The sequence below is a fragment of the Anser anser genome (genome assembly GCF_964211835.1).
Source record: "Anser anser genome assembly, chromosome: 10".
Taxonomy (NCBI): domain Eukaryota; kingdom Metazoa; phylum Chordata; class Aves; order Anseriformes; family Anatidae; genus Anser; species Anser anser.
In genome coordinates this window covers 13,875,035-13,900,740 of record NC_139730.1, presented here as the reverse complement: position 1 = coordinate 13,900,740, position 25,706 = coordinate 13,875,035, and the positions used below count along the sequence as shown (strand labels likewise).

General features: G+C 35.6%; 1 protein-coding gene across 7 annotated transcripts in view; it reads right to left on the bottom strand.

Annotated features, from left to right (window-relative positions):
- SCAPER (S-phase cyclin A associated protein in the ER) overlaps positions 1 to 25,706 on the bottom strand; it is a 241,814-nt gene that overhangs the window by 107,232 nt on the left and 108,876 nt on the right. For 5 of the 7 annotated variants that reach the window (XM_083850810.1, XM_083850808.1, XM_083850811.1 and 2 more), the window contains 14 exons: positions 23,479 to 23,579; positions 22,253 to 22,369; positions 20,305 to 20,465; positions 15,099 to 15,358; positions 14,393 to 14,635; positions 12,680 to 12,850; positions 12,108 to 12,183; positions 11,531 to 11,648; positions 11,101 to 11,212; positions 9,965 to 10,105; positions 7,809 to 7,964; positions 4,538 to 4,680; positions 1,859 to 1,940; positions 500 to 652 (listed from right to left, as the gene is read on the bottom strand). In XM_083850810.1, coding sequence (XP_083706936.1) covers positions 500 to 652; positions 1,859 to 1,940; positions 4,538 to 4,680; positions 7,809 to 7,964; positions 9,965 to 10,105; positions 11,101 to 11,212; positions 11,531 to 11,648; positions 12,108 to 12,183; positions 12,680 to 12,850; positions 14,393 to 14,635; positions 15,099 to 15,358; positions 20,305 to 20,465; positions 22,253 to 22,369; positions 23,479 to 23,579 — 2,034 coding nt within the window. The remainder of the gene's footprint in view (positions 1 to 499; positions 653 to 1,858; positions 1,941 to 4,537; positions 4,681 to 7,808; positions 7,965 to 9,964; positions 10,106 to 11,100; positions 11,213 to 11,530; positions 11,649 to 12,107; positions 12,184 to 12,679; positions 12,851 to 14,392; positions 14,636 to 15,098; positions 15,359 to 20,304; positions 20,466 to 22,252; positions 22,370 to 23,478; positions 23,580 to 25,706) is intronic. The other 2 variants (XM_083850809.1, XM_083850812.1) reach the window with 1 other exon arrangement.

Here is a 25,706-nt window from a genome sequence, read left to right as displayed (position 1 = left end):
ATTTTGTTCAATAATGCCTGGCCTATGCAAGTCAGTAAAAACAATTATCAACGTGAACTGATCTCCCTCCTTCCTACTCAGTGACTGGATGTCTCCCTCTTCTTCACCATGCCAGGGGCACAAGAAGAGACACCCAGTTGAGACCAAACATCTCAAGACAGGTCTGCCAAGCAAAGTACCCAGTTTCTAAAACTTGCTTTATGTCCAGCTTTTAACCAGCTTCATTTGATGATCCCTAATTTTTACTTTTCTTAGAAGAGAGAGCTAGCAACTGTGTACTGTCCACACTCCCCTTCCTGTGATTCTACAATTATTTCAAATCTTCCCTAAACCACATAATTTATAGACAGAAGAATCCAAGCTAAGATGCACTTTCCCAAGAGCAGAGTACAAGTACAGCACGTATGCAGTACTCTCATCTGAGAATGAAGCATAATTTGTAGCTCCAAGGCTTAGGGTAGTCTTGCAATTCTGAGAGCAGCCCCTCTATTCAACTTACCATTACACTGCATAACGAGCACTGTTTTTTTCGTTCATATGGTGTAAGTTTAGGAGCATAATCAGTATTAGCATGTCTTCCACTACTTAATTCAGCTGCTTTCTCTTTTCTTTGTTCAATTTGTTCCATGTGTCTTCTAATACTTTCATCATGCTGAATGCAAAGTAACAAAAGCAAAATAAAAAATGGTATGAAGCAAAAGGTATTAAACTGTCCGTAGAAATAGTGAGTTACCAGTTGGGGTTAGGCATTAAGTCATCACACATCAGAGATTTTAACATTCTGCTACGATTTAAAAATCAATCAGCACTATTTTTGTTTTATAGGTGATTATCAATTCATAAATCCATAACCTGACAATTTCATCAAATTTCATAGAAACTCACCTATTTCGAAACCTTCTGTAAATCTTTTTGTTATATGTAACATCTCAGTTATTCTGTTTTTACTCCCAATTGAATACTCCAGAAGTGCACCTATCAGGGTACAGTTCCCTGGATTCTTTCAGTAGGCTCATATACTTAACCCTCAAGAGAATGGAGCAAACTTTTAACTATTATTTAAGATCAGAGACTGGGGCATACGCCTGTATTTAATGTCAAAACTGCATTTTACAATAGAAGTAAATGTACCTAAGATCATAAGAACAGGATCAGAGGTAATAAAAATATTCAAGTGAAAAAAATACTTGTACACGAAGAATTCTAGAATAAAAATTTAGATAATTTAACAAAACGTGAGACTTCAATATGTAGTTCCACCTCAGAACCTTAAAAATATGATTCATCATTTTAGAAGCGTTTACTTTTCTTGAAAAATAGTGGATCATTTCAAAATTTATGATACCTTTGTTCCTCACTGGGCAGTCAATTCAGCTGAATGCCTGACCTACAAGGCCTTATGTCTCTTTCATGAAATCACTGGAGCCCTCCATGGAAGATGCCACACTCTTGATGGCATCAGTTTCAGTACCATTAGACAGGACCTTGTATGACTGACTGGCAAGTCTTCACTGAACAGTGTGAGAGTTCCTACTTACTGATTTCCCTCACGATTTAACTCAAAATTACGTGTACTTTCCAAGGGAAGTCGAAGTTTATTTGTTCTCACTTCCAAAGCTCTGAAATTAATGTAGTTCAACAGAGCTCAGTCCTGTTCTTTCCAAATTACACAGTGCATGTTATACCGCAAGGTACTGTTTTTGAGCAAAAGTATGAATAAAAATCTATTGTAAAGTTACGTAATTTGGGACACACCTTAGCATACTGTAACATCTGTATTAAATAAAACATACATACATAAATTTCGCAGAAATTCTACATTATTGATTTGTTTTTCAACTGTAATGTGTTTTTATACCTTCAGCTGAATCTTCTTCTGCAGTTCTTCCATGGCTTCTTGTTGAGCTGCAGTAAGAGCTGCCAACCTCTCTTCTCGATCTCTAACCAAAAGATAACAAATATAGGGGGAACATTTAATAATATAAAACATGCATTAATATTGACAAGCTAATGTTTGAAATGGAGAACAAATATCCCAAAAAATGAACCTGAAGGTGGCTCAGTGGAAAAGACAGAGAACAGAAAGAACTTTAGTTAACACAGAATACAGATGCTTTATTTTTGATAATTTAATAAAAGGAGGCACTTGAACCTTTGCAGCAGTACCTGTGAACATGCTTTAGAGCAACCAAGAACAATGGTAGCTAACGTAAGACGGCAAAATAATCTTGAACGTTGTGCCCTGCCACCATTAATATTCTGCAGCCAATGACCGTTTTCAGTGAACCAAAGGGGAAGAGTACAATGGCAAATCAAAGAAAAACGTGCAGCAGTAAGGGCAGTGTATTTTATAAAAATGATGATCACTGAATGTTTGAATATATAAACATATAGAGAAAACTTTGACCAACACCAAATGATATCAGGTATCAATAAGATTGATGCCTAAATTGATGCTCTAAAACATTGCATTTCCAAATGTTCTAGATACCTAAGGATAGCAAAACAATTACACGTATATCGTACTGTTATCTTCTGTACAAAACTGAAGAGTCGGGAACTGATTTTGTTCACTGTACCTGTCTGCCCTACATCCCCCTCCCAAAAACTGAATCACGCCTCAAACATCAGTTGTTCACTTCTAGGAATCCTCCTTCCCATCACCAGCAAAGTGCCAACACAAAATATAAAAGCCAACAGGAAAGACCACAGGGAAGGAAACAAGTTTATCTATATATAAACACTAAGCGAACTCTTCCAAATACCACATTTGTTGGGGGTGGGTAAGGGGGAGAAGAGATGATAGATGAGAAGCATTGTGTACTTTATGTCTAATCTCCCAAGGAACACACAGAAAAACTGAACTACTGAACACACAGAAAGACTAAATCAGTCTTTGATTTTGCCTTTAAAGAACTCCTGACTCGCACCATGAGCTGAAACAGATCATAACTAACACAATCCAAACCCAAAGTCTATTTTAGTTATTTCTTTCAGTATACGTTTTAAAATATTGTTTAATCCTACAAACTGTGAGAAATTAATGACATTAATCCAAAGTATGCAATGATATTTGAAAAAAAATTCTCAAGTTTCCATTTATAGAGCATCAATATTATTCCTGCCCAGGCCCTTCTGAAGCACATACTTCTTACATGATTAGCTTACATTTTACACTTTAATGATTTCTATCGACAAGGAAAAAAAAAAAAAGTATTAGGGATTTTAATTCTCTGGAATATAAAACACTCAGAAATTACATCTAAAACCTTACTGGAATCAAGTTAATGTACCATAAGAGCAGAGGGGTTTTAAAGTCAGTTTTAAATACACTAACCCTTTCATACACATGCTTTAATCACCACCAGATGCACATATATATAAAGCTTATACTGAACAAACTTTAAGCAGATATTTCAAAAATGACTCACTGAAGCAAGTATCAAATCTTCAGGATAAGAGTCAAATCCCAGCAGAAGGAAAAACAACCAAAAAACAAACCAAACAAATAATACTTGCTGAGGTTTCACCAAACTACGTTGAAGACAAAGACAGAAGGGACAGTACAGACAGCTTCCTGTCAAGATCATCTTCTCGCTCAACTTCTGACCCACTACACTTCGAATCTTGCTCTAACAGTACTACATCAGAGAAATCTCAGAACTGTTATTAAGGAGACGTAAGACTCTGAGGCCACTCTGAGGTACCAGAATCACTGGATTGTAAGGCACCATACACACATCCTTTCCTATTCTTTCCCAAAAATTAAAAAAAAAAAAAATAAAGGAAAGAAAAAAACACTATACAATCAGCATCTGTCAAAGAAAAACAACTGCAAACACAATACTGCAGTAGCAAACACAAAGCAATTGAAAACTAAGTGCTACAGAGCACACACAGCCCAGTGCCACCCCCTAAACCCAACAAACCACATGCTTCATTCTCGGTGCACATCACATTCAGCTCAACTGAAACAGAGAGAAGAGCCCATATGGAAACCCCTTTGTGAACTTCTGATTATGGGCACAAACATAAAGCAAGTAGTTCGTAGGTAGCGGAATTAATGAAGCCTGATTTCCTGGCTTTATGCTTTACAAATGTGGTCTCTGGTATCTACAGAAAAGGTGAACTCATATTGATGCCAGTAAGTCCAAAAGTTACTGGAGAATGGAGGAAATGGGGAACACGAGAACATTAATCTTGCTTCCTTTGAAAACTAAACTATGAAAAAGGTAAATTGTTAAAAGGTCTTGTTAGCAATAAAACTAAGATGAAGTAATGTCAACAATATAAAATATAGCATAGCATGTTATATTTTGCACGTACCTAAGCAATATCAAAATCTATTACAAAATTTGTGAATACTCACTTGATTTCTTCTTTCTAACCATTCATCAAGAACTTCTATTAATGTTACTTTTTAAAATACTACGCCTGAAGACTGAAGAAGGTACTGTTGTTAATATAGAGGAGCTGCAGTCTGCCTGAAAGAGTAGCAGTGAAGGACAGGGACCCAACAAAATTATGGCAAAGTTACCTTGCTCTTTCCCGTGCTGCATCTTCCCGTGCTTTTTCTTTCTCTTGCCTCTGCTGCTCAATCCGTGCTTCTTGTTCTTTCCTCTTCATCAGCAACTCTTCAACTCGGGCCTGCCGTTCTGCTTCCAGGGCTCTTTTGCGCTCCTGGTTGAAGAAAAATAAATTCTAACTTATCTTTTAGAAATAAAAATAAGTCTATTTTAACACTTGCTTATAGAATTCTATCTTATTTTCACAATGGAGTAAGAACTGCAGTTCTATTAGACAAAGGACTAATATGCAAATATAAGTATATTCACAAGTTTGAACATACACTGGAAGCACAGTTGCATGAACTAAGCTACATATTAACGGGCCATATATTTTGCTCAGACTGAAGATGACTGTCCACTAGAAGTCCAACAAATTGATCAATGAAAATATCTGAAAAATATTTTGAACATCTACAAGGATATAGGTGATACAGAAACAAAATATGCTCCCACGCAATATTAATACTTAAATCATGAGTATTTAAACAACGATTTAAATATTATCCAAATGTTGTTATAAAATAAAATGCAGCATATTTTTGTTCTATCATTGAATATGCACTTCTCCCAGTGCTCAATTTTTACTTTTTTCCAGACTGTATAGTTCTGAAATTATACATGGTATTGTAAACCTGACAGAATGACTATATTTGAAACAGCAACAAATGTAAAAATAAAGTACATTTGAAAACTCATACTCTAAGACATTTATGAGTAGGCATATTGAGTTGGTTGAGTTCTACTGAAAGGAAATATGACTACACGATTTAGCTGAACAGTCTGGAGAGAGCTGAATATTTTACATGTTCTTTGAATTCTCATCTTACAGTAAAATTAGTCTTTTGTATGACAGATTAAATAAAAAACAGACACATCAATCTATTTTAAATATATATTCCTTGCATCATCTGCAGCACTGTAAATACTCATCGCTGTTCCAGCAAAAAGCTATCTTCCTTTAAGGCAACAGTATGAGGTTTCATTAATACAAAGCAAAATTTGCTGGAATGATAAATGCTTTTATGTGATTAGATGAGGGCCCTGTACTCTATAAATATTAGCTTTACAAAAATTTAGACATAAAAAGGAGAAAACATTAACCTTATATTTCATTTTCATCAAGAAATGAAGAACTACAAAAATAATTGAACTTTTTTGTGTCATGCAAAGCATTTTATGTTAGAGAATGATGCTAACTGCACAGTATTGATCTTCACAGGCAGTACAGCTTGAAAATTGATTATCAAAACTGTGGCTTTCACAGTAACCATACTTTTCCCAGTGTAAAGTTTCAGTAACAGCATTGCATGAATACATTAATTTCCATCTCAATAAAACAAATAAGACAAGATACAGCACGCTTTACTACCACACTATTAAAACAGACAAGAATACAAACTGTTCTATAGGATACACCCAGCGTATCATAAAAAACAAATGCCATTTGTGCTGGACATTCCTTACAATGACCTTTAAGGTTGCATTTAAAAATGGACCAGAACGGCTTGCACTTTTTGAATTAGGTACTAGTGTCAAGAAACAGAAAAGCATGTAAAATGTGGATGGAAAAAAAAAACAACAAAAAACCAACAACTGTAACAGATCCTGTCATTAAAAAATTACAATAAGGCTAATGGAAGAACGGGTTTAAAGGTGTGAACCTGCAGAATTTGGTGCCAGAAAGAAGCAACTAGGTTTTACTGAATGGATCTGTGAAATACCTGAGGTTGTCAAAGACACCGTTCAGGCAAATCAGCAGAAGCAGGGTAGTCTCCATAGGTACTGAAACTAGAGGCAATTTTTAGAACCCTTGTGATTCTAAATGATGTAGTTGTATGTATAGTGAAGCCCCTCACTGTTACAGTACATTTGAAGTAGTTACGTTTACAAGCGTTGTATTCTGATGGGGTTTGATTTTTTTTTTTATAGTTAAATTCATACTTATGGCCCAAGAACTCGTATGATTCATTTTAGTTCGCTTATGTGGAATTATTTGTTCATATTTACACTAACTGCTAAATAAGTTGTTATACCAGGAATGGGTCCAGATTCACAACAGTGCAGGAAAAGCTCTCCTGTGAGGAGGACAGCAGGGGTAGATACGGCATGCCTTTACATTTAGGGCTTTGCTTAATTGTTACCACAACGTGTGTATGGAAAAAGCATAGCAGGAAGCATTAGCTTAATCCTTGGTATGGCAGAAAGGATATGGGCAGGTAAGTTTGGTGATAAATAGGATTTAGTACTGGAAGCTTGTCTGAAGTGCTTGTTCTATTTCAACTACAGTATATCTTAATGCCTATGTAACCTAAGAAAGGAGCAGAACTGTGGCAGAGATAAGAAAGAATTAAAAACACCCCAAGCCCCATAAACTCCAGAAAAGCTCCATTCTAGAATAAGTAACTACAAAAAACAGGGTCCCTGGAGCAAGGGGGTTTTTGGTAAACCATTTGGAAAGGTACGTTTCATCAGTAACAATCAATCCTTGGAAATCCAGGAACTTTTAATAACAGATTCTAGCTCAGGGAAAAAAAAAGTTATTCAGTACTTCTGGGGTACCTTCTGTCTCAAAAATTGCTTCTGAACAACTCATGTCAGTAACAGGTCACATTTTTCAACAAGGAGATAGGATCAGCTGGTAATGATAAATACTAAGCCCTGAAGTAAACTCAACTCTCAGGCCAACTGTAGTTGTGATGATCTCAGGAGAAGAGTTCACATAAGAAAACATGTTTTGGATTCTAACGTAGAGAATAGTGCCAAAAAGTGGATGTTTGAGGTTGGGAAAATTTAGTATTGGAATTTTTACAGTCAAAACAACAACAACAACGAATCAAGGATTTCAGGAACACACAGACATTTCTGTTATAGTTTTCACTGATCTTGTAAAGTGTACGAAAATTATGATATCATAGGCATATAAGATACATTTTTCTGTTTCCTCTCAAAGTTTTACATGTTAGTATAACATGATTTTCTTATAACGGAGTGACTTTTTTTAAAAAAAGTTTAAGACAAGCATGAATCATGCATATGACCTTAGCTATGCAGGCTCTTTTTTAAAGGAAATCCTTAAGACTTACTTTTATCCCTCCTGGTGCTGAAACATAGTAAAGCAGAAACACACTCAAGTATACTCTCTTGAGTTGAGCAAGGGATTTAAGACAAAGAAACAAAGACTGCACTGCCAAAATTGGAAACAAATGCATTTTCCTTGTCAACCTGCAATTACAGATATACCTGAACAGCTTCATCACGTGCTTGCTTTTCCTCTTGCCTTCGTTGACGCTCTTCTTGCAATTCATTTAAACGTTGTTCATATTCTTTTAATTTATTCAGCACATCATGACGTTTGTTCTGAGCTTCCAAGGTGTTTATAAATGCAATTTCATTTACCTGCAAATAATCAAAAAGTATAGGAAAAGATCTGTGAAGTTCAAGTTTTATTCTTGATGGATTCCATCCATTTGTTGATTATCCATTTGTTAATTAATTTGGTGGGTTATTTCTCCAGAATTGTCTGGAAACCAATACTCAACCAAGCTGAACATAAGGCTTTGTCTTTTTCCTACTTTTGTTTGCTCCCCCCTTTTAATTTTTTTTTAATAAAATGGATAGTCCATGGAATATATATAAAAAAAAAAAGAAGTTGAATTATACCAGAAATCAAGAAACACTGGGTAAATGATGGGAAAATATTCCCAATATTCTCAAAGAGACTTTAGTAGTCTATTCTCTCCAATTCATAGAATGTGGAATGCTAAGACCCAGCCGTATAAATGTGTAACAGGTAACAGAATACAAAAGGTCTTCCTACTTAACTCTAACTGTATGGGTACTAACTCAATACAAAATGTGAGAATACACATACTGTGAAGAAGAAAGCTATCGAGGTCATTGTCTTAATATTAGATTTCTTACTAATACAGCCTATTTCACAAAGATAGGCACTATTTTATTCAACCACAGGTGGACACTGCAATACACAAAAATAAAATTTAAACAAAATCATACAAAAATGCTTACTTAAAAGTACTTTAATCAATATACTACAAATATCAAAGAATATGCTTTTCTACTGAGGTTCAGGAAGGTAATAAATATTTTGACTTCTCAATAAAAGCTGAACAGAATTCTTGCCGACTCTAGGCTTTAAAATACAAACGTTTTAGAAATTTATATGGCTCTGGAAAATGCAAACTTTATTTAACTTATCTCTCATTTATCAGTTTGCTGCTCTATTTGTTTGAATCCACAAAAGACATTAGTAGTAAGGATAACTGTCAAACAATAATACATCACAGAAGTTGGAAGGTTTTGTTGTTGTTGGTTTGTTCTGCTTTGTTTAATGACTACAGTTCATTTACAGAATGAATTTCATAGCCCAGTAAATAGTTAAGCACTAGGAATTTGGATAAGCAAATGTGCAGGAACAGTTATCATGGTCTTTCAGCTTTACTCATCAGCTACTATTTCTCTAAAGCTTCTGACCCAATTAACCTTTATTTCTATAACAGAAGAATCTCAAAAGGCAGACCTTACACAGCTGAACATAGACAATACCTAAAACATCTGTTTAGCTGGGGAATTACACTAAGTGTGGTTTGGTTAATATGATTATAGAAGTCACACCATTGTAATGACATAACGAAGGTATATTAGACTGAATTAGGTAATCTGGAAACCACTTTATTCAAAGAGACAGGAAGAGTGAGAAAGCAAAATTAGCTTTGTTGTGCTCATCACATAATAAGGATGAACAGCTGGGACACATGCTCGCTATGTAATTTTAGTCTTAAGAAGATATACGTACTCTTGTATTAGTGTTTATCAGAAGAATATGATTTAAGTAACCAACAAAATAAAAAGCATCTAGTGCTCGTCTTACAAAACTAGGTATTGAAGTCAGAAGGGCAGTAGCAAAACACTTGTTTTCTAGTAATTGTCCTGTGTTAACTGTAGGTTTCTATTTATTTCCAGCTGTTTAACAAAATTAGTAGTACAAACCACAGCAGGAGAAACACAATGAGCTCTCCCAACTTTGCATTCTGCTGGAATACAGAGAATTTATCATGACATCTGCTACCCTTCCAGGAGCACTATTTATCACCAAAAATGCCTCCATAGTCACAGTGAAGAACAACAGCAGCAACGCTATCAGCTCTTTATTTCAAACCATCTTTTCTGCCAGTACAGCCCACCATGATGTCTAATAACAGGCTAATTTTAGGGAAAAAACCTCCCTTTTAGAGATTGACATTTATCTGTTTTTCACGTGGCACATGCCCATACTTGACTTCCATTATCCTTCACAGTATATTCTAGAGCACTCTGCGGTACAGAACTTAAAGAAACTTAATCATTGATTATTTTCCCTTTAAAACAAAATACCTTACCTTAGCTTCTTCCTCTTGTGCTTTTTTCACAATTGCTTGTAGCTGCACTTCACGTTTAAACTCCGCATGGAGTAGTTTTTCCTCCATCATCCTGCGTCTTTGATCTAATAATTCTTCTTTCCATTTACGTACATCTTTCTCCTATATATAATTACTGAATTCATTACTAATACAATAACTGAAAATAGGCCCAGAATTTTCTTATTTTTGAAGCTTTATTTACAGCAATAAAACATTTTGATGCCCTACACAAACCCTGCACCAAGTTTAACCCAAAGTACACAGATTTGCTAACCGCTTCACTGTTAGATATGCTTTACAAAATTCATTTCAATAAATTCTGATCCTCTAGAAGTAAAGTATGTAAGTAATCATAAGTTAGGCTTATAGGATAATCAAGGTTGAGAAGGAACTCAGGAGGTCATCTAATCCCATCTCCTGCTTTAAGCATGTTCAACTATGAGGTCAGACCTGGTTGCTCAGGAAAACCTTCAAGTATGAAGGCACAACCCCTGAGTAACCTGTTCCAATGCCTGACTGTCCTCACCATGAGAAATTTTCTCCATGTATCTGGCTAGACCCTCTCCTTTCAAAAAAATTTATGCCCATTGTCTCTCAACCTACTGCCATACACCAGTGTGAAAAGCCTAGCTCCACTCCCTTGATAATCACCTTACAAGTATTTGAAGGCCCCCAGTACTGAGTCCCTCAATCACAAAAAATCACGAATAAGCTGATAGAGGGAAGAAAATAAACCAATACAGTATCGTGCCTTTCATTAATGAACTCTGAACACTTTTCTCCATTTCTTTGCTCTATTTTCCTTCTTTTTTACTATAACCTTCGGCAAATCATCTGCATCTTCTGAAACATGTATATAGCCCACATCACAACAGGAGAATTAATCTAGAATGAGGTCTTCTTGTTTTGATGTTAACAATATCATTATCTTAGTTTAGAATAAATCCATGTCCTCCCTGTGACACACGAGTCATCTGAGAAAGCCACGTGAACTCAGACTCACAGGAAAATTTCATTTTACTCCAAGTTTTAACACCTAACATTTCTAGACCATGTGGGAAAAAATGTTTTCTGAAAGGCAGCAAACTGCCTACTTTGGATTACAGAAAGCTTACCCTTTCCATTAATTTTTGAAGCTTCAGTGTCTTTTCTTCACGTAACTTTTCTCTCAGCTGTTGAGCTTTCATCTGTTTCTCTTCATGTTTCTTTTTGGATTCTGCTATTGTTCTTTTAATTAAAAACAAAGCAGAGCAAAAACCAGTGAGACAACATCAGCTGACAACATTGCAAACATTTCTATGACATTTTCAGTAAGAGAACATAAACAGGCCACTGGACTGCAATTAAATGTAAATATTGTTCTTCTAGTCTTCAAATATTTATTTCATGGTCAACTAGCACGAACCTAGTTCATTATGAAAATAATACATTGATTTATTTAACACTTTCCACCCACAGACTTAAAGTAGATTCATGAGCAGTTTCCTACAGCCATGAGTTTGGTTGTTTTCACTGCTCGGTCAAGACAGGTAACAATTCTAAGACCTTTTGCGTGATGGTGATGACAGTTTCTCATGCATGTGTATTCCATGGCCAGGTGGACGTGCAGGCTCTTCTTCCACTCTGTCTCCCCAAGAATTACTCTGGCGCCATGACTCCCGGGCTGTACATTATAAAACAGACTTTTATAATTTAAACACACTGTTCTGGGAGAAGTACAATTAATAAGGCTTTGGTCCTCCTCAAGTTCCCTCTCAAATGGGTTCTCTTCAGCCTAGTTAAGGTGCAAACAGATTGAAGAATCTCTAATCCCTGTGCATTTTCAATGCTTAATTATTTTACTAGACTTTTAATCAAACATTAAGATAAAACTGGATAACAAGTTTTAAAATTCTAATAGAAACACAGTAGTAGAGAGCTAAAGAATGACACACAAAGCTGAAAGATAGCTTGAACACACAAATCCATCTTTCCTAAGGAAATAACATCAAAAATGACACAACTTGGAATAATATTTAGATGTTAGGGGCATCTTCCAAATTACATAGGCATAAGTAAAACGGACATTTTTCTAGATTTTGCTGACATTTCAAGTTAAACACAGTAATATATGAAAATGTACCTTCATAATCTGCCAAGACATCATTCCAGTCCATAGACATACCGCAAAAAGATATGCTTCCATTGCCCATACTAGCCTGAAAGTTAATGTGATATGCACAGTAAAAACATAAAACTTAACACGCAGGTGGACACATACATTAAACAGTGCCAGCTCAATGATATCCAACAATGTTTCCAAATTCAATTAGCCATCTCAAAGATGCTGTTCCTGCTGATTGTGATAGCAGGTAGTAGACACTACCACTTCATCAGGAGTAGCTCCTGTATGGCAGCAGTGAAAGTAACACAGCCCAGCTCTCCCAGGTTCCTACACAAAAGCAAGCAGCACAACAATGACAGTAACGTCAGAGGCTCTGTATCGCTCAGTAGCACTGTGCTGTTGAGTTTACTAAGACTAAATACTCCTTAAGACAGAACAGTGTAACTACTACCTGACACTATGTACTTCATTTGCATGTAATACAGGTTGCATTAACGAACAAAGAAATGATTAACAAATTCTACATGAATACTCTGCTGATATCCAAGACAGCTTAAAGTTGGGTACTTTAAAATAAATCAAACACTCACAGAGAAATCACTATCATTGTCAGTCTCAATATTAATGTCATTGTTTTCCTCTGCTTCAATCTCTCTAGTTAATTGCTCTTCTTCTGCAATAGCACTAGCAATAGCTTCTTCATTTGCCTTTTCCAGGCGATCTGCCAACTCTTCTTTCTTAGCAAGGACTTCTGCCATAGACTGTGTAGGAAACATGAAACCAAGAAACACCCACAAATCAGATCCAGGCACAAAAAAAGTTGTTTCCATACAGTTAATATGCATTGTATGACATTTTGTTCAACTTCCGATTACCTGTAGATCCTTCCTGCTATATTTTGTCAACGTTGCATGTGAATGAAATATAAAAAACACTAAAACTGTTAGCAATTATCAACTAATTTAAGGGCTACGTAAATCAATAATCATTCACACAATTCCTAATATTTTATACAAATGTTGTCATTAAAAGCAACCATGACAGTTCGTCTCTAATTACTATCTTTTAAATACCTAGCCTTAGGAACTAAGCAACGCATACTCTGAAACACTGACAGCATGTGCTGTTCTATCTTCAGAAAAGAAATCATGCTCTGAAGTATTATTTAGAAGGCAAAAATGGACCTGCAGATAACCTGTATCTGGAAACTTTACTGTGCTTAGTACTGCTAAATCTCAGGCTACACTTGTTTTTCAACGTGAATGGCAACATAGTTGGTCAGGAATGTTAGCCTGAATATGCTGATTATCGTCATCTTCTCAAATGTCCAGTAATAACTAATTCACTTACACTCTAGATACCAAGCAATGTGCCAAAATGCACAAATCTGAATTTAATACAACTTCATCAGGATTAGTGAAATGCTTCCAAGAGACACGGATCCCAAACTGTTAGCATCCTGAACTGTTAATAATTGAGAATCTGAAACAACGTTAGTAGATGAGATGCTAGAAATCAGATCTTTCTAAAAACAACCAGATACCCGACTTGGAAATTAACATCATTTACAAACTAGACTATTGCTAGGTAAAGGGAAGGTGATTCACAGGAAAATTTCTGTAAATCACAATACTAATCTAGTTTCTACAGATGAAAAAAAAACAATTTTTATTTTATGTGGCATTGCTGCAACTCTCTGCTCAGAGAAACCCTGTAAAGCAGACACATCGAAACCCACAGAATCCAACAGACAGGAAAAGACATTCTTTATAGGAATCCACATTAAAAGAGAATACTGACTTGACATTTGTTATTTCAGAACAGCATTTGTCATCATTGCTAGTTGTATGGGAAGACCCAAGAGAACAGTTTAGTTAGCCTTAAAAGGTAAGGAGGTCTACGTTTGTTTCTAACAGAATTATGACATCCTATGTCTTTCCAGTTTGGATAATTAGCAAAACTGGACTAAGAATTTAATAAGAAACTTACTTTTAAATGACTGATAATGGAAGGAAATGAGAAACTATGGCAATCATATGTAAGAAAAAAAAACAGTCAGAGCACACTAATACTCTTTATTCCAAATAATGCATTTATATATTTCTAGTTTGAATTCAGAAACTTTACTGAAATTCAACCTATTACGATAAGGATGTGTGCAACACATTTTTTTCTACATTAAGTCCTCTATAGACTTTTCTTCAATTTCTACAGCAGGCTAACACTAAACACTGTGCAACACAGAATGAGAAAATCAAGGCTTACAGTTAGTATTTACTCAGAAATCTTGTAAGATTTCTTACCCATCTGGCAGCACTCACATTTGAAATATCTGAGGGATCCATTTCAGTTTCAGTTCTAGCTTTTTCTGTCTGAAGTTGGTCTACACCATCAGAGATCACAGAGGAAGCTTCATTCATCTGGGGAGTCGCTGAAGTACTGTCAGCATTTGTGAGAACTGGAGGCACCTCAGAAACCATTTGTAAGGAATCTTCTTGCAAGAGTGTGCCAGTGCTCCCCTTATCTTCCACTGTGTGTGCTGCGAACTAGTAAGAGACATTTGCAAAATTAACATAAGGTAATACTGATTTTTGAAAAGTCACCAAAGTGAAAAGGATTTTAATAAAATACCTGGCATCCTTACAGTGAGTGATATAAACAACTCCACTTCCAAAGATTTCTAGTGAGTCATAACTTTGCAGAAGTTGGATCTTTATCTGAATTGTTCTTTGCATGAAATGTGCCTAATAATGAGTTCTTGGAAAACAATGGGAAGCCTGTCCAAAGCACTGTAAATCATATGGTTCACCTTATGATTTTTAACTTACCTATTTGTGCCAACATATTAATGTGTTCCCACAAATCTAACTGAAATAAGTCACCATTTTCAACCCTCTTCTAATCTGTTCAGTGAATACAAGCTCTTGACAATACTACTTTCAGAAAATTCTGTAAAGAAAAAGCTGCAAGACTTCTTAAGGCAAGAAAATGGTTCAAAATTTTACTGACCTGAGTCCTCTCAGTAACAGGATGTTCAGACTGATGTAAAGGATCTTTCTGTGCAAGCTCTGTGCTTTTGGATCCACCATCGTCAGTGAGTGAACTCCTATGCTTACTCTCTGACGGTAGCAAAATGACATTTTCTTTGTCACTGTCACCTCTGGACTTCACCGATTCTGCAACTACAGGTTTTGTTCCCAAAGCCGTGGATCGAGATCGAACAGGCCTTCCACGCTGAACTGTTTCCCAGCCCTCTGCATCCTTTCGATCTACAAAAAACAACAACACCCAATTATAAACAACTATTTTATTACAGTATTACACAAGTTGTATGATAAAAATGTTCTCTTTAAAAATAAACACCAAAAATCAATGGAACATTTTGAGCAAAGCTTTTTATTTTCAAGTGCTATTGGTTTCACAAAGACTGAACAACTCTCTTAGTGGATGGCACCAATTCTCTTACTGCTAAGTTACTTACACACATAGCCAGGTGAAAAATGACACGTACTTAAGCATTTTACATCTACACTGCTAATTCACCAGATGGCATATGCAGCAACAGTAACATTAGAGGCCTTTTGTGAAGGCACACATCTCTGCAAGTACAGACATAGTTGCAGGTTTCAATGAAGAAAGTGCTGTCCAAAAAGTGGTTTACTATTGTTCCAGAAATGGTTTGGGGTTTGTTTGTTTTGTTGTTGTTTTTTTACTTTTTTTCAGTTGTTTCATTCTTATATTTAAAATACATTAATCGGTGTCAGCTTTGAGAAAATTTCTTCTCCCAGAAATCCAGCAGGATTACAAACTGAAATTAGAAGAGTAGTTTTCTTCCATTTACTTTAATGACTGGTTAAGTCATCATTTACTCTAAGCTGGTTAAGTACAACTTTCTGACCAACCTTTTTAATCTCTAATCTTGATGTACACCTGAAATGCCTTCAAAATTACATTTGTCTGCCTGAATTATCAGGTCTTACGTGTAATACGAGCATTTCTAGCAACTCAAGGTGAACCTCTTCTCTGTAGGTAACATTTTTGTGGCCTCCAATTAATACCACCATGCAATTTCTCACACATCTTGAAATGACTGGGATTCTTTTGAGACTTGATGATAGCTCAGGAGTAGAAAAGCTAAGTTCACAAGTGTCTATTTGTAGAAGAAAAGCTCAGGTGAGCAACGCCACAAAAAGAAGCCTAAATTCAACTCATTTAAATCAGTTTTAGTTTCAATAGATATGATCCTTTTTACAATACCCACTTTCACAAAGCATATAAACACAGAGTATCTCAAAGTTTAGCACCTGAAAAAACAGTATGGCACAATAAATCATGAGGACAGGTGTTCTGTAAAGAATCCTAATTTTCAGAACGTCTATCTCCATCTTTATGGAAAGGACTATCAATCTTCTTATTTTAAAACAGTTAAGAATAGCAATGTATCACAAGTTTATAAAACAAAATATTACAGTTTGGAACTAGTCTATTAGTCAAGGGAGAGGCCAATAAAACTTCATAATTTAATAAAGTACTGAAATTATGGAAGAAAATAAGAAAGAAGAGCTCAGCATAATAATAAAATCTAAATGGCAAACAAAACTCCAGGATTAGCTATTTCCAGGCACATTCTTAACGAAAAATTTACAAAGCCAATATATTTATTGACAGTAGATCACATAGCTCCTGATCTGAAGCAAGGGTAACACTCATTAGGGCATCATCCTGCCTTCCCTTTTTTTGCATACAGCTGGAACTCTTTTCATATAGCCCAGTAGCCATCTCCGCATGCTAAGTATCACATGCTGGGTTTGATTACTTGCCGAGTTTTGTTAATGAATAATTTATTTGACTACCTTGATCATTCTCTAGTTTCTCTTGAGCTTCCCTGTCCCTGCTTGCTCTTGTGTTACAAGGAAGTGACAATCCATCTGTTATCTTGAGGCCCTTACAGCCACCAGGGCCTTGTTCTTTCCAAGTTACTCCACCTGGAAGCACTGGCCAAGCAGCCTCATCACCAACATCACTAAAATAAATCTGGCCAAGTAATTGCAAAGCTCTTAGGAGTCCTACCTCAGGAGATGTGTACCCCTTCTTAAAAATTTACTTGCAAGTAATATACTACCGTAGTGTATTTGACCTTCCCCATTCATTATTAAACCTTAGCACTTTTTTTTTTTAAACTCTAAGGTAACATTACTGCATCTGAGAGGCACTTTGGAAAACTGATTATTTGAGAAACTGGAAGCAAATCCAGAAGTGTATACTCAGATGAAACAGAAGACAGAACACAGGAAAGCTGCGAAAAAAATAAAAATAAAATGAAATGTAGCGGTCTGTGCAGTAGTAAATTTACAAACCATAACGAGAAGTGGTGAGTCAACATGCAAGACTTTTTAAAGATGTACATTGCCAGACTACTTTTAATGATTGCTTATAAATACAAGAGAATTATTTTAAAAAGAGAATGACTGTAAATTTTCAAAAGAAATTGGGGCTAAGAATTTGACAACCCAGTCAGGAATAAAATGCCCTTTGCTGTTTGTGATGCCATTTCCACAATTTGTTCTCAACGCATGGAAATTATGAGTTCTTCCATAAGCCCAAACTAGGACAGTTACTTTAGAGGACCAAATGTCCTGCAAATCTGAAGTCCTTGCTACACGACAAAGAAAATCAATTAACAACTATGGACATTAGCAACTAATACAGGAAAAACAATTATTAATATAATTAAATTTCAAGTGCAAATGCGGAAAAACCACATTCAATATTTCTGGAAAGTTCACATTTTCTTAACTGCACATTCTCCTGAATTACTTACTAACAACATACAACTGTTTTAACAGTAAGAACTGATTTCCAGTCTTAACACACATTCTAAACCAGTATCACCCATTTTGCCTCTTACCACTGACACCTGGGAATTATTTCCCTGCTATGCTATTGCCTCTGTCTACTACTGTGACCAGACCAACCTTTTCTCATCATAAATTTGTATGAGAAGGACACCGGTCAGACACTAAGGGTAAACTATGTTTCATTTTGTAGAAAAAAAATTAAGACTGAAATACAGATTTTTTTTTTTTAAATTATGAAAATATCGAAGGTAGCAATGTGTTTAATGAGGGAAACCAGGTAAGATGATATAACTTCATTTAAATGTGCATCCAGAAAAAAAAAATCATTTAAAGAAATACCTGGAAAAATCATGCATTTTCTCTCTCCAGTTAAATTTGGAAATCCCCTCAACCTTGAAAAAGATACAGTATCATAGTGCTTGTCCATTTCACAAAAACATTGTGAGGCTTAATGGTAACACTGTTTGAAGCCACTGGAGAAAGTGTTTTAGGCAGATCTTGCCACTGGAAACCCCAACTGGGCTTTAGAGTAGCCAAGAGTGCATTATAGGATAGCAGGAGGAAGTCTCCCACAAGGCCTGAACGTACCTAGCAGCTGTGCAGAGTGCATTAGCTGGTGGACAGGCAGAGCAGATGATACACAAGCCTCATATCTACTTCAATAATGCATGCTCCAGTCAGCAAGATCAATTTGATTTTACTCAAGAGATTCTACCCTCCATATGAAGGAAAATATGCTCCAAAAAGCATCTGGTTTCTTTTATTAAAAAATTGCAATTCAGCCATAAGAAAATCATTGAAGTTCTCCAGGGTTAGAGATAAGAGATTCTTAATAAACAAAGTCTCTACAAGGAATGACTTCTATATATGAAATGTTTCAAGTCTGAATGTTATAGTACATTTGAATTAAAAATTACTGAAAGCTTATGGGTCAGTACTACAGGACCTAAATGGTTTTGCTCTATTTGGAGCTCATCAGCTGCAAGTAACAGCCATTAACAACACACAGAACAACAGGGATTCTTCAGCCCTTTAAGTTTCCAAAGCTAACATAAGAATAAGGTCTTTTGTTTTCCTTTTAGCCTCTTAAGAAGACGTTATCCATGTGGAAGTGCAGACTATTTTTATTCCCTGCATAGTTAATGAAATTGTCCATACTCAGAAGAATGCCTAATGAAGATATTTTAACAGCCTGGAGTCTGCCACTTTAGTATGAGAGATAGTCAATGGAAAAAGATTTATGAATAGTTTCAGTAACACGCAGAAGTTAAAAGTGGAATTCAACTTTCAGTTACAATGCTGAAAATTCAGCAGACTTCTACTACACTCAAACCAGCTCACTGCAACTTCATAGAGCAAGATGTTCTGTTACACAAACAGCACTGATCAAACCCCATCCAAACAACCACTTCTGGAGCATGGTTTTGATTGTTCTTTCTAAGCATAAAAATCAGCATGCTACTGATTCAATTACATTAACTTGCAAGACACTTCAACAAGATTTTAGCTCCTTCATATATCACATCTCTGAAGCACCATACAGGATTTCTACTACCACTGGATTGAAGGTACCACTATGCTAATACATATATTCTCTTCCAGTAATTTTTCTCTTCAAAAATAAAATTTAAAAGATTGTTCATAATTTCATCTGAATATTGATTTCTACACCTTGTCTGCTGTTTTTGTAGAAAGTCAACAGGTCCACACATGGAAAAAAATGGAAAAAATGCAGCTCTCAAGATAATCTCAGAGCTCCAGTGCGTGCAAAAGTTGTCATCTTGTATTCGAAGAAAGAAAAGCCAGTCACCGTCACCTGAGTGCAGTCCTAATCAAGTTGTCTAGCTGATCACATAAAACTACCTTGAGCTCTTTTACAGAATCCTGGACATGTATTGTTCTTTAGAGATGATTTGAAAGTACTTTCTTTTTTGGCCTGGAAGTCACAGCTCTTTGTTTTCTACTATGGTCCTGAGGTCAGTGATGAAGTATAGAAAACATACACAGAGGTTTCATGCCAAGAAATTTTGTACCTCCGACTCACTCTCAGTTAGATTACCAGCTTGTGACCAAAGATTTTTCTTGGGGTGTTACGCACTAATGTTTTAACAGATCAATTTATAGTTGCTGGAAATACACTGGCATGCTACCTACAATCAAAAATACAACTTTCTCTCAAACTTAGCTCTGACAATGATCATACATACCTGCAGGAATCTTTTCTCTCCATACTCGATTCCAATTTTAACATTGTGATATGCAGAATTGGACTTCATTTTGATTTGAAAATAGGTAACACTCTGAACTAACTTTATAGCATGTGCTTTGTGAAAATAAGCCATTTAAAAAAGACTTGCCATTTTTTCGTGATGACTTCTGTGCTGGAGTTGGCAGGCAGGTTGGTGGTGTTGCTAGCTCAGGATTAGCAGCTTTAGTTCCATGGTTGGCTTTTACCTTATCAGCCCAACTTACACCAGAAGGAGCCAGGCGTGTTGCAGAAATCGTCACTGATGGGTTCCTAAATCAAAGTCGTAGTTCTTATTAGTGACTAATCAAAGAGCATAATGGTTCATTACAAAACTTTTTATCATGACATTCCTTATTTAATCTTGGTCTTTATTGACTTAGATTGAAATCTATTTCCAAAAGCTGGAACATATTTTCTCTTTCCCTTGTTTTCAAAATCTGTGTTCCTTGAACATTAAAAACCTCAGTAGATGTCTTATCAGAAAAATCTGTACAAAATTCAACTCATTTTAAAGGTACACATTACCACAGAAACAAGGACACAGCAACAAATCAGCAGGCAGAGGTATCAGGCACTACCTTGATAGCCTCTTACTTATTTCCAGTCACACTGACATCAGAAGGAGATACCAAGCAGTGCTGCAGCTGGAGAAAAATCTCCATGTGAGATTCCTTATATGTAAAAGTCAATGAAACCAAATTAACAGGAAGCTAACTTCCCAGATTAAAATTTATAAACGTCAAGAAGCGAAAGAAACATACAACACCACAGTGATGTAGAAACAGTTCCCATAAGAAACATCCTCTGATACCAAACTGTAACGTCATAACAGTAAATGTCTGGTGACTAGTTACAGCCAAGTATAACAGCTCTTCTATTGTGTCTTCCCAGCTCCTGCCCAGTCACACCAGTGAACTGTACAGAATGGGCTGCAACCATTACAAATATGAGTAGTCAAACTACATGTGCAGCAAGTCCACTGAAGTGCAGGTTTAATTATAAATGTAGATTAGATAAATCCATAATGTACTCTGTTTCACTAGACAGTTAAGTAAATAAATTAATACATCTATTTTCTCTTACCTCCTCCACAGAAATAAACTGTAAGTCTGGAGAGCCATCCTATTAACTTCCAGAAAGACCTAAATGACTCTGCTAAACTTTGAATATCTGGATGGACAGAACTGTAATTGTTTTTCACTTTATTTTTTCTTTTGCCCATCACTTAAAGCAAAACCGTGATACTTTATTCAAATGAACACAACCCAAATTATTTTTATAAACTTGAAAATGGTAACATCCCTTGGATCTCTCGAGGCCACTGTCACTACTTATGGTACATGATCTAGAACTCAATAATCCTGAATGAACTAATAATGCACCCTGAGAATCATTTAGATTGGACATGTGCTCTCCAGAACTGAAACAGCACCAGACGGTGCTGCTCTAAAATGGTGCTTATACATATTTTTGTTGAGCCCCTTCCACAGTCATTTTCATTATACCTAAGTGAAAGATGCGTTATTCTAGTATACAACATGCTCTATATTTAAACTTATATCAATTTTGCTGTTCATCAGAGTCATAATAAACTCACTTTACATTCATTCTTCCTGATCAATACTTGTGCATATTCAGCTGGCCATTTGCATTGTTCATACAGGTAATTTTAGAATGCCAATTACACACATTACATTTAGAATGCCAATTACACACATTTTAACCTTAGTTTTGTAGAAGAAAAAGATTATTAAATAGGTAACATGAAATACACCAACTGGTCATTCCAAAGACCTGAACATAAAATGCAGTAGTTAAATATGTAATAAAATAAGTAAAAAATTAAGTCCTTGATAGGATTTTTTTTCTTTACAGAGCATATGCTCTTCTTCCACTAATGCAAATATTTGTAGGTGTGATTTAATAAAAAGCAAAGCATTACTACATGATTACTAATTACATTACTACATTGATTACTACAGAAAAATACCACATTCATTAACTCAGCTTCAAATAAATCCTTACTTTAGCTTTAATAGACATATCTGTTTTCATACCCAAAATTTAAACTTCTTCGAGCATTTGACGTCACATTAATTCTATCTGTTGAGGGACTTGGTATCACATGGCGTCCAGGAGACATCTTCTTTACTTCCCAGGCTAGTGAAGTAGGTCTGCAAATTCAGGAAAGAAATGGTTAAAAATAAAATTCTCAATAAGTATTCCTCTATCACCTCAGAATGATCTATAAATGCTCTAAAGTATTATGGAATACTGCTGAACAGAATCAGGCATCTTAGCTATTGTTTCCACACCAAATCCAAACCGTACTAGCCAGACTGAGATCAAAAATCATTCACTTTTGAACTACAACGCTTATTTTAAGTATCAGTATGGGACCATCACACATCAAACCAACCAGTAAAGGAAAATGACTAAGGGTAAGACTGGAAATACCCTCTAGTTCTAGTGACTGTAACAATGCACATAAAAGGCCCTGACAAATCAAGGAAGGAACCTACACTGTCTTATCCCATATAACAGAGCATTTGATAGTGTTTAAATGCTGCTTTGGTTAATATATGTAACAAGTATCTCCCAGTATAGGGGAAAAAAAATAAAAAATTAGAACTAACCCAATATATCACCATCAACTCATTCTATTACACCACTGATGTAACAAACAATCTGCAATAACATTTACTGATAAATGTCTACTAGCAAAGATAATTGAACAGGTTGAATTAATTTAACTGCTACTAACATAAAGTATTCTCATCCAAAGAGACAGAGCATGAGATGGAAACCAGAACTGCAGTTTTATTATGCATCTACTTTTTTTTTTTCTTACTTTTAATTCTTGCTCTTGAAGCTAATCTGATTACATGGAAATTACAACCGGCAATTAAGAGCAAAATCAAATTTGTAGAACCCACTGTTAGGGAAGAAGGGCTCAAAAAAAAAAAAATCACATAAGTGACTTTAACTGTGCTTTTTTTAAGGCACAAATCGGGATGATGTAAACAGCTTTACCTTTCTAATACCATCCTTCCAAACTCTCTTCCATTTCCAGCAACACTATTCCTTGATAACTCTACAAGGGAGTAAAGAATCCTCACTACATCCTCACATCAATTACCTCCAAAAGAAAAAAATTCTTCTGGGTTCCCTGCAACAGCTATTAAAAGTGGTTCTATTTGCTAAATGGCTGCTGCAGAATGACTTTTATCATGAGTCTGCATTTTGGATATAGATAAAAGAAAAAAAATAAAAGTCTCATTACCTGCTTTGAGCATCAGCCTTTTCTAGCTTCTCCTGTAGCTGTATCCAATCGATCAGCGCTTTGAAGTCCCTTACATAGTTATCAAGCATCATCAGGACTTCCTGAAAAGCAACCATTACATAAACCTTTGTATTTCAAGAACAGTTCCCATGACCCCAAAAAGAGAAGTGAGTAGAAAGTAGGAGATTTACTGGCCTGCATCCTTCCTATCAACAATAAAAACAAGGGGGGAAAAAAGCCCAAACAGTTAAGATTTTTATGTCAACAAACATTAAAACATTTATTCTATCAAAAACATTGAGGTTTTCCAAGATCTCTCCAAGCACTGACATCTGAGGACAAAATAGAAAAATTTGGCAAGAAAACAATTCCTAATATACATAGATACCACTGTTTGAGGGTTTGTTTGTTTTCTGTCCAAGTCATTATCTTTTAAAATACGCTAGACATACTTCATCCAATATGCAAAAAAAATTGTATACATCCTTATAGACCTGTGGGAGAATAAAAACACACTGCTGGTGATTCCCCCGTTTGCAGAGTGAACACCAAGTTACACAATGGCAACTGTATCAGATGGAGGGAATTCCTTCTGAAGAATCCAGAAATCCTTGCATGAGAAAAAACTGGTTCTTGAGCTCTGAAGTACAGCCAACAGTACCTTGTTCCTACGGTCTTTCAAGAGTGCAGATCTTTCAAAGGGTGCACAGATGGATGCACCTATGCTCATCTGGGTTAGTGACAGACATCCTACTGCCACACTAGATTATCAGCACTATCATACTAACAAAGAAACTTTTAGGAGAATCTCATGGCACTATTTTGAGAGACAGAACAAAAAGTATTGTTGCATTAGATCTGGTTTATAAAATGACTGCCTCTGACAAAATTACTGAGAAATAGACAAGACCTGCAAAATGCCAAGCTTACATTTTCCCCTCCGATTAGTACACCTTAATAAGTGAACAAAAGTCTCTAATTGCAAATCCTCCACTACAGAATGATTACAAGCCCAGACCCTACAACTACAATACCCAGACTATACTTCTTGACCATTACAAACCAGTTAGTTTTCTACCATTCTAAAACTTACTTTTCAGTATAATGGACTTGCTGAAGAATTTACCCATTTTTACACGAGTTAATCACAGAAAACTGCATTCGTGAACATATTTCATGGCTTGAAAGATTTATATACTATAAAATAATACAACTGGAAGAGATCTTAAGAGCAACCTACTCCATCTCACAGCTCTTGGGCAGGTTTAATCATACCCTGTCAGACATGATGTAGGCGTGCTGCAGTTCCGTTCAGAACATTGCAACATCTTGAAGTTAGAAGATTGCAAATTATGTGTTGGTCTCTAACATATAAAAACCATTTAGTTGTTAAGTGTATAACTAAAAATCTTAAAGCATTGAAAACAGTAGAAACATTCTACTACAGTAAAGCCAACTAATGCCTATTTTTGTAGCATCACTTCCTATTCACTTCTACTTGTAATAGAAAAAGGACCTCTAATACATGCAAAACACTTTTCCGTATAAAATGTAAGGATGATTATTCATTTTGTTTAACACACGCAAGTTTAAAAGTCAGCTTTAGCTTGCACAGAAGTATCCTTTTAACTAGGATGTATGACAGGCCTAGAACATATGCTGTTTGTTATATAGGAGAAGTCAGAAGAAAGTCAAACACAGTACCACTGCTGATCTAAAAGTTGCTCTTTGTTTTGAAATACTCCACAAAAAAGCAAGCAAAAATCTTTCCTACAAGGCAGTTAGTTTACAACACTAAAATAATTTGCATGTTAAAGTCTGCTCCAAAAAATGAACAAGTCAAGTATTTTAGCCAGCTCTTTTTTTCTCCAGTTTCGCTAATAAAATTTCAGCTTTCTAATTCAATTCAAATACATTTCAGTTAGCCTACACTAAGTTGTGCTGACTGTTATTAACAATAAGGGCATAGAAAGTAAAATTTAATTCTGAATCATTTATTTTTCAAGTATGCCAATGAGATATTCCTCACAAAAACATGAATCAATCTGAATATGAGTTATATTTCTGAAGTGAGTTGGCACATGAAAAAACTACAATAAATGTTTTACCCTATTTTAAGGAATGTTTAGCTGCACATTATCAGAAATGATCAGAGCTAAACCATGCAGCTGTAATCCGAGTCATGTTTTACGAACAAGGGAATACAAACAAGACAAGCAGCTGGAGCG